The sequence below is a fragment of the Hordeum vulgare genome, chromosome 4H (assembly GCF_904849725.1).
Source record: "Hordeum vulgare subsp. vulgare chromosome 4H, MorexV3_pseudomolecules_assembly, whole genome shotgun sequence".
Classification (NCBI taxonomy): domain Eukaryota; kingdom Viridiplantae; phylum Streptophyta; class Magnoliopsida; order Poales; family Poaceae; genus Hordeum; species Hordeum vulgare.
This window is the reverse complement of record NC_058521.1, coordinates 469,274,783-469,284,419: the sequence shown is the minus strand read 5'-3', so window position 1 is coordinate 469,284,419 and position 9,637 is coordinate 469,274,783. Positions and strand designations below refer to the sequence as shown.

Here is a 9,637-nt window from a genome sequence, read left to right as displayed (position 1 = left end):
TATTTATGTCTATCATAAAACAACAACAGCATCAACAACAATAACAACAATAATATAAAGCCTTTAGTCCCAGATAAGTCGGTTAGGCTAGAAATGAGACCGAGATCTCGCGACCAACTCATGGTTTTGTCTTATGGATAGCAAGCTTTCATGCATCTCTGTCCATGACTAGTTCTTTGGTGATACTCTAATTCTTTAAGCTTTTACGGACTCCTTCCATGTCAAGTTCGACCTATCCTAACATCTTTAAACATTATCAACACGTTTTAGCCGTTCACTACGCACTAGAGATTCTGAAAGTCTGCGTTGAATATGACCAAATCATCTCAGACGATATTAGACAATCTTCTCTTTAATCGGCGCTATCTTGTATGGCCACACATCCATCTTAACATGCACATCTTCGCTACACCTAATTACTGCATATGTCGTCTTTTAGTTGACCAACACTCAACGCCATACAACAAGATTATCAGGGCAATAACTTGAGACATTACAAGGGCATAGGAGTTTTCAGTGCGAACATTATGGCCTTGTTTCTTACTAGGGTTTTTAGGGAAATCCCTTCAAATCCCTATTTATCCTGAATCCATTAGATAAGGGTAGTGTATTGGATATTGAGAAAAATGCACTAGAGTATGAAGATTTGCAAGAAACTGTAGAGATGAAATATGTCAAATACACTATAACCAAATGATGCTTTGGAACATATGGAGATTTAGGAATTTGATCGGGATAATCCCCACCAATTTTTTAAAATACATTAGTATCAAACTAAGGCCAGGATCTTCCAAAAGTGGACACACAGTCAGCCCTTGGATGGAATCAACTATCGAAAGGCAAATCACGTCGCACCAAAGGCCAGAAAGACACCGAAGGTCTCAGTGCCTTTATCAGCTGGTGGATCGGCGCCAAAAAAGCAATGGCAACAAGATCACAATATATAATGCAGCAGAATTGACAACCATGTGCCACCCCTCTTGCCACTTGCAACTACGACAAATCAGTACAATGAATAAAGAATCTGCAGGGAAGTACTATGTATGTGTAGATTACAATTTCAATTCGACATTTCTTAATAGCTGGATGGCAGTTTCAAATGAGGCTTGGCCATATGAACATGCCGCTAGACATAACAATTGTAGACAACTTACAAAAAAAACAAAACTCTTTTACTCTCCAACACTTCGGTATCCTGAAATAATAACCACCACCGGACGCTCACATCTTTTCTGGCATATAACAATTCTGCAAAGTATATGGCTCTCACAAAGAGACAAGCATCAGCGGAAGCCGCCGTCGGCCCAATATGACCCACCGGCGGTTCCATTCTGATTGCTCCCGCTCTTGTTGGCAGGGCTGTGATGGCTGTAACTATCAAAACCGTCATCTTTCGCATCGTCCCAGCCGGCCCACGAGTCGCTGCCCTGACTTGTCTTGGCAGGCTCTTCCTTCTTGTCTTGGTCATCCCAATCATCCCAAGAATTGGAATTGTGGTTCTTCGCTGATCCGTCTTGCGGAGAATTCCAGCCGTTGCTGTTGCCATTGCTGGTCTCCTGCTCATACCTGCGGTAAGGCTCGTTGTTGTTGTTCTGCTGCTCCCTTTGTTGCCAATCATCACCCCAGCCACCGCCACCTTCCTTGGCATACTCCTCTACCTTTTGTGTGGCCAATGCCATCACTCCTTTCATAATCCCCCAGGTTCTGCTTCCAATCTCTGCAGTTTTATTGGTAACAACATTCACAGTTTCGTTCACCTTCTGATCATAACCCCCTTCTCTCATCTGCATTCCAGACAAGCACCATTCTTAAAGACAGATCACGATGTAACATGAGAATAAGGAACACTGACAAATAATCTAAAATTCAGCATGCACTATATCACCTAGTAATTGTTTCCCACTGAGATAAGGATTATGACAAGATATGTTTATTCATTGTCTAGTCATGTTTGGAAGTGTGAAATAAGACAAGAAGGTACTGAACTTCAGGTGCGGTAGAAATAAATATGAAGAGAATAATATTCTTGAGTTAAGACTGCTCCAAACAGAGAAGACAGTTCATAGTTATTACAATGTCAAACCTTAGCTTGGAGGACACCTCCCTATCATATTAGTATTCAGGTGAGTTTTACAAGATTTAATCATGACACCGGGTAAACACAGTGAATAAAGAGCATTTTTCATGATCAACTAGACTATGGAAATTCAACTCTTGCATATCACAAATCAGGCAAAGCATTGAAGGTACCTTTGATTGAATCTCTTTTGTGCCAACTTGGACAACAGTAGCAGCAGATTGGGCAGCAGATGCCGCAACAAGCGAAAGGCGTCCAAATCCCTGAAAAGGTAAAATGGTAAGGAACGTATACTCATGAGATTAAAGTAGAAATCAAAACAATGTCCAATTATGACACGACTGTCTAACCATATATGCACATTACCCAACTATGACATCTCAAGCTTGGCACCAAACACAATATAACCCCAAGTAACCAATGATGATTGCAGATGTACTTTGCTAATATAGAAGTGCTGCTGGGGTACAATAATAACCATATTAAGTCTACAACGAGAATTCAATGATGATCAGGATCAGGCTACAAAAGGCGATCCCACAGGCCACAGCTATGTCAATCTGCACAGCTTAGTTTAGACACGCTAGAAGGGGCACTTTAACTACATGTGATTGTGAGGGGGTGTTCACAAATCCAATGAAGTATATAAGATGGATGTCCGAGCACTCTAACGGGGACAATACGTGATGCGTAGTTAACAGCGGTGACAATATAGCCATTCATGACTTGCTGTAATAGGATCCCCCCAAGAAACCATTTTTATGAATTTTATGAAATAGCCTTTCATACTCTTTCAAAACTATTGCAGGTATTGGGGAAATGTTTTCAAATTTGTTGATTCTAACCACAAAACTATACTCCATGGAAGTGGTATGTTTGCAGGTATATATTGGGTAGTTGATAGCATAAAGAAGAATAATATGTTTCATTTACCTGAGAAACGACCTGCATGACATCGCCCTGGGCAGCACCGTTGCTGTTCCTATTCGCCGACGGCGGCGGGGTGGATCCGAAGCCGACGTACTTGCCGCCCTGAGAGGGAGGGATCCCTTGAGGCTTGGACTCGTTCTCCGCCATCCTCCTAGCGAAAAAATCCTCCTTGCTGGCCGCCGACGCCTCCAACTCCTGCTTCGTGTACATGTCCTGGGTGGACTTGGACCTCGTGGGCTGTCTCCCCGAATCCGCCCCAGCGCCAGCAAATGATCCGGCCGACTGGTTCCTCCGCATATCGGGACGGACCTCGTCGTCCCAATCGTCCCATCCACCGCCGCCGCCGCCTCCGACACCGCCTCCGCTCCCTCCTCCGGCGGGCAAGGGCGGCCTCCTGGCGGGGGCGGGCGCGGCAGATCCGGGCGTCTCCTTAACGACGGGCGGGTCGGTCCAGGCGCGGCCCTCGGCGAGGGCGATGATGCGGTCGCGGTATGCGGCGGCGGCGTTGGAGTTGTACTTGGGGATGTGGGGCGTCTCCTTGGGCACGCCCCGCGCGGCGAGGAAGGCGTTGAGGCGGTCGTTGCCCCCGGCCTCCATCTTGCGGAGCTGCGGCTCGGTCCAGGAGTCCATGGTGACGGAGCGGACGAAGCTGATGTGCACGCCGAGGCCCCGGTGCTTGCCGGAGCACTCGAGGCACATGAAGACGCCGTAGGAGACGCTGGCCCACTGTGGGTTCCTCTGCGCGCAGTCGACGCACGTCTTGTTCCCCGGCTGCCCCTGCAGCTCCCTGAGCCGCCTCGCCGCCGTGGACGCCATCGCCGGGTCCGGATCTGCGGCGCCGGATCCGGGATCGGGCTCGGTTGGTGGCCGCGGGACGAGGGGTGGAAGGAGGTGGTGGAGGAGGGCTCGCCGACACGGAACGCGGAGCGAGCGAGCGAGCGAGAGGGGGAGGTCAAATACCGTGCGGTGGACGCCTTTGCCCCTGGGCGCGCCGGGGCCGCGCCGATGGCAGGCCGGTAATTCCTCCCCGCGGCGGGAGGGCAGGGCGGGGACTCCTCCTGGTAGGCGCGGCCGAACGGCCGAACCGAACAGCCCGCGACGCCGACAGCCCGGGCCCACAGCGCAGCAGCACGGGACGGGACGGGAGAGGCGAGGAAACTGAAGCTATCACGAGTCAGGAGTCCTACTCGTAGCCGAGTCGGGTCGAGTTAGGGGTCGGGCGGGTGGGCGGGCGCTGCACGCGGTAGAGGCGGGCGGCCACCCGGGCGGTTTGGGGTCGGGACGGGCCGAAACGCACGCGGGGCCGTCGCTCGGGAGAACAAAAACCGACCTCTCCCAAAGCCTCGCGGTTTTTTGACCCGTCGTTTGCGTTTCCCGGCATTGCGTACGAGTTAGGAGGAGACTCGATAGCCCTGCCCTAGCAGTACGCCCGGGCCACCGATCGATCCATCGATCATGGCGGCGGCGCCGGAGGCGGTGGAGATGCCGACCACGGAGGAGACGCCCGCGCCCGCCATGGCCGCGGTGAGCGAGGATCAGGCGGCGCCGGCTGCGGCCGCGGCGGGGACCAACGCCACGGTGCCCGCGCTCTACGTGGGCGATCTGCACGAGAACGCACAGGAGGAGCATATCTTCGACGCCTTCAGCAAGGTCGGTGCCGTCACTTCGGTGCGGGTCTGCCGCGACAACGCCACCAGCCGGTCACTCAGATACGGCTATGTAAACTATTTCTCCCAAGCCGATGGTACACACACCGTCTTCATCCATCTCGTTTCGTTTTTTATCCCTTCCTTTTCTATGATACAATGTAGCCGTGTGCTACTGCTTATGTATCTTCAATTTCGATTCTCCTCAATCCGCTTCATAGGATTAGTGCTTGATAGCAATTCACCGCGACATGTTTGCCCCTTGTTTTTATTCATTTATTGCGATTTTATTTCATGGATTTGATCAGAATAGGCATGTTTTGTTTAATTATTTACCAAACATCTTTGCATGGCATTGAAGTAGCTATGTTTAATAATAATAGGAGGACATCTTTGCATGGCGTTTGAACAAGCTATGCTTGTCGTTGGCATCCATTTTTTGGATCGTTGCACTTTTGTTGTGATAGCCATCAGCATGCAACTAGTGCACCCATCACATAACTGTCATGCGGTGCTTAATCTTGAGCTTATATGCCGCAAGCAATCTAATTGTTAATCTTTTAATTTTTACCATGTATGGATTGTGTGTTTTGTGTGTGTGTGTGAGAGAGAGAGAGAGATCTTATATATCATAAAGAAAACTAACCATATTTGGGTTTACCACGCATCCTTTTTACATGTGTTTGATGTTTTGAGGAGCATGAATTTGCATCACTTGCAAAATTAGAGATTTCACTAGTGTTAGCTAGGAAACAATGGTTTACCTATTATTCCTTTTATGCTTTGAGGCTTGGTTGTGGTGCTATGTGAGAAACCAGTTCGTTTGTGTGTGTATGTGGCACTCCCGCAACATACATCAAGTATTATTAATAAAATTGTCCATATCTTTGTTCAGTATGCCCACACTGCACATGTATCTTGATCGTTTTAAGAGTGGTCTCTCTAGTACGATTCATGGTGATATACTGTGATGTGGATCGAAAGATTGCTATTCAGTATATAAATTTGAGTTCTATTTCCACTGAAGAAGGTATAAATAATAATTTAGGGAAACTTTGTCGTACTCCCTTCTTTGTATACTGCTTAACAATCGCACAACTTCTACTTCTTAAATTAATGCCCGTTCCATGGGAATGTGAATGAATAAGTTGACTTCCGCTGTCTTGTTGCGACTCTCTTCAGTTTTGCCTAAGCTTGTTGTGTAATGTTACTCCTTTTTAAATATATATTGAAGGTACATGTATGTTTTATAAACGACTAGTCTACTTTCCTATTTCTTCGTTCTCTCTTTTCTTCATTTTCTTATCATTGATTTCGTTGTTCAACAAATGGCCTTTGCACAAACTAGTTTTGTTTATGGAGGGGTAATTGATTGGCCTTTGACTTGTTTTTTAACTGTTGACAGCAACGATTGCTTTGGAGCAGATGAATCATAGCCTTATACTGGACAAGCCAATTAGAGTAATGTGGTCTAATCGTGATCCCGATGCCAGGAGGAGTGGTGTTGGAAATGTGTTTGTTAAGGTAAAAGGATAAATATGTTCTCCATGTTAATATTTCTCACTTTGTATTGCCATATGCAAGTACTAACACAATATGGTATTGCTTGACAGAATTTTGGTGATCACGTTGACAATATATTGCTCCAAGATCTGTTCTCCAAGTTTGGGGAGATATTATCTTGTAAAGTTGTTAGAAATGAGGATGGCACAAGTAGAGGGTATGGGTTTGTTCAGTTTGCAGCACAAGAGCCAGCAGACTTGGCAATAGAGACCCTCAACAATTCTTACTTTGAGGGAAGAGAATTGTAAGTTACTGTTTCTCAAATACAACTATTACATGACTTAATTTGATTTTGTCTTTTTTTTATTTTAAACATTGCTACTTAAATGGTTTTGTTTTATAATGATCAATCTTGTGTAGGCTTGTTGCTCATTTCGTTAAGAAGAGTGAACGATCAGCCAATAACGATGACAAGTACACTAACTTGTATATGAAGAATATAGATGATGACATGACTGAAGAACTTATTAAATTGAAGTTCTCTCAGTATGGTCAAGTAACTAGCGTGAAAATAATGAAAAGAGATGACGGGACATCCAAGGGTTTTGGGTTCGCTAGTTTCAAAAACCCAGAAAGTGCCAAGAAAGCAAAAGAGGCCTTGAATGGGATCGCTCTGGGTAATATTACTGCAATGCATTTCATTTCACAAATAATTTCTATTGGTCCATGCATTTTTGCTTAACAATGTTAATCTTATTTTTTTTTATTAGGAGCGAAAACTTTGTACGTGGCAAGAGCTCAAAAAAAGGCTGAAAGAAAGCAATATTTGCAGCTCTTACATGAGGAAAAGCGGAATGAAATAATCACTAAGAGCAATGCAAGTTCCATCATTCTCTTTCTTTTTGTATATTCACGTATATGCATTCACATCTTTCATTTACAAATGTGTATTTAATCCTGACAGGGGTCCAATGTGTATATCAAAAATATTAGTGATGAAGTTGATGATGACACTCTTCGCGAGCGCTTTGCTGAATTTGGAAACATTACATCAGTAAAGATTATGCGTGATGACAAGGGCATTAGCAAAGGATTCGGATTTGTATGTTACAGCACACCCGATGAAGCAAAGTGTGCCGTAAGCAGCATGCGTGGTAATCCTTTATTTATTTTGCACTGACTTGTCACCGTTATACATTGATATCACGATACTGAGAATGTTTTGTTTTGTTTGAAATAAACAGGTGTCATGTTTTATGGCAAACCATTGTATGTTGCTATTGCTCAAAGGAAAGAGGACAGAAAAGCTAGGCTGGAGCAACGATTTGCTGAACTTGCTACGATGGCGGGAACTGCAAGCCCTGTGATCCCCACAGGTTATCCTCATGTGTACTTTGCACATCCCAGTACACACTTTCCTCAGGGTCCTTCAAGGCAAGGATTCATGTATCCACCCATTGGGCTCGGACAAGAATGGAGGCAGAATGTGTACCCTTCGCCTCATAGTATCCAGCAAATTCATGCACCACTCGTATGTCATTGACTTGTTCTACTCAAATTTCTTTCTTTAAGTGCAAAAACTTACTTAAAATTTGTTTAATTTTGTGCATAGATGCCAAATACTCCAAGGCAGTACAGAAATAACAGGGGGCGCATGACTGGGAATATGATGACATTTCCCCACGCTGTTAACTATGTGTCACACCCTCAGGCAGCTAAAGATTTCATGTCCATGTCCCGGCAGGTATGATTATCACTTCATTTTCTTATATCTAATATTAATGTATTTTAAACTGTTTTTTATGAAGAATACAAATGTTTCACTTTTAGTCCCTATTTAAATTGTGGTTAGGCTAACAGTATAATTCAGCAAAACTATATAGTGTGAACATACTTTTTGAGACAAACACATGTGTATAATTTCAAGTATCTAAGTAAAACTGAGAGATGACGGCAGTCAAGATTTTAAAAGAAATATATGAGCATAACAACAACTTTTAAGGAACGGGAGGGTAATATTTTGTTTTGTGGCTTATTTAAACGTATATCCTTGTTCCTTTAGTTAGTCCTCCTCCCCATTACTATTGCCAACTCAATCATACTAAGTAGATGTTGTCTTGTGACAGAACTTCACTAACAAGGAGTGCTAGGCTACCACCTAGTACTTTATTAATTAAGAGTATTTGATAATTTTTCCTTCTGAAGAGTTTAAGTTGATACCTGCTGCTATTGCCAATTCAATCATACTACGTAGACGTTGTCTTGTGATAGAACTTCACTAGCATGGATTGCTAGGCAGGGAACTACCTTGCACATAGTTAACATTATCTGATCCCGTTATGCTTAATTTATTTTCTTCTGGAGAGTTTAAATCGCTACTTGTTATGCAGCAATTCGGCCATGCAAAGTACATTCCACCTGATGTTATGAGCAATGGCCTGGCCATCCATCACAGTGGCCCTATTTCATCGGTGAATGATTCTTTCGCCAGCTTGCTTGCTGCTGCTCCACCTGATCAACAAAGAGATATGCTCGGGAACAGGATATATCCACTGGTCGAGAGATATCATGTAATTCCTCATCTACTTTGGTCCCTTATTTTGCTTCTTTCAAAACTAATAATCGAGGGACCAGCAGTTGCACTAACTTGGTATGCCCTGTCTGTTGCAGCCTGATCTGGCCAGTAAGATCACTGGAATGTTGCTGGAGCTAGATACTTCTTATCTGCTCTCGATGCTGAATTCACAGGATACCTTGGCTGCAAAAGTTAACGAGTGTGTGCAAGCTCTCCAAGGGCAGCAATCGACAAAAAATAAGCCTGAGGATCTGGAGGCCCTACACCCTGGCTTCCTTGACTCTACCGGTGTAAATGCCAACTGAGGGTTCACAACGCGGCCAAGAACCTTCCATTTTCTTTTCTGGACAGGGATTTTTGGGAACTAGATAGCTGTTCATTCTTATTTTAGTTTGTGGAGCTTTTACCGATTGGACTTGTGACTTGTGAGTTACTTGTTACTACAGAATAAAATATATTGGATTTAGCTAGAACCTTGCAAGTTTTATTATTATTATGACATCCTATGAATGAATCTATAGAGAATAAATGACTTTTGGTGACTTTGATATGTCTTCCTCTGACGTTATGAAAATTTCTGCCCTATGGATTTTGTTGCTTTATTATTGCTTATGGATGAGCACTGAAAGTATACAAGGTTTTTCCATATATTTTAATTTCTTGCGGAGTCTATAGTGATTAAAAGGTAGACCTGGTGTTGCAATCGTCATATACTAGCATCAGACTATATCTCTGAAACCATGTAGATCATCTAAAGTCCAAGCTGTTCAGGCCACTTTACTAGATGTGTTCTTTCTTATTTTGTCTGCTACGCTAGATGATTATCATAGGTTTTGTGTATATGTTCTGACTATTGAGGAAGCCACTACCACTGTGTTATGATCCTAGTTTAAAAAACCTGGACCG

General features: G+C 44.2%; 2 protein-coding genes across 2 annotated transcripts; one reads left to right on the top strand and one right to left on the bottom strand.

The window, feature by feature from the left end:
- Positions 1-994: 994 nt before the first annotated feature.
- LOC123448999 (probable ADP-ribosylation factor GTPase-activating protein AGD6) lies at positions 995-4,028 on the bottom strand. Its single transcript, XM_045126059.1, has 3 exons — positions 3,011-4,028; positions 2,251-2,340; positions 995-1,784 (listed from the first exon to the last, which is right to left on the bottom strand). The coding sequence occupies exons 1-3, from the start codon at positions 3,821-3,823 to the stop codon at positions 1,284-1,286; spliced, it is 1,404 nt and encodes a 467-aa protein (XP_044981994.1). The 5' UTR covers positions 3,824-4,028; the 3' UTR covers positions 995-1,283.
- Positions 4,029-4,379: 351 nt separating this feature from the next.
- Positions 4,380-9,307, top strand: LOC123446641 (polyadenylate-binding protein 4-like). Its single transcript, XM_045123209.1, has 10 exons — positions 4,380-4,751; positions 6,059-6,177; positions 6,267-6,460; positions 6,577-6,833; positions 6,927-7,033; positions 7,121-7,310; positions 7,401-7,687; positions 7,769-7,900; positions 8,547-8,726; positions 8,827-9,307. Exons 1-10 carry the CDS (start codon positions 4,463-4,465, stop codon positions 9,034-9,036), a joined length of 1,965 nt encoding a protein of 654 aa, XP_044979144.1. The 5' UTR covers positions 4,380-4,462; the 3' UTR covers positions 9,037-9,307.
- Positions 9,308-9,637: the final 330 nt, after the last annotated feature.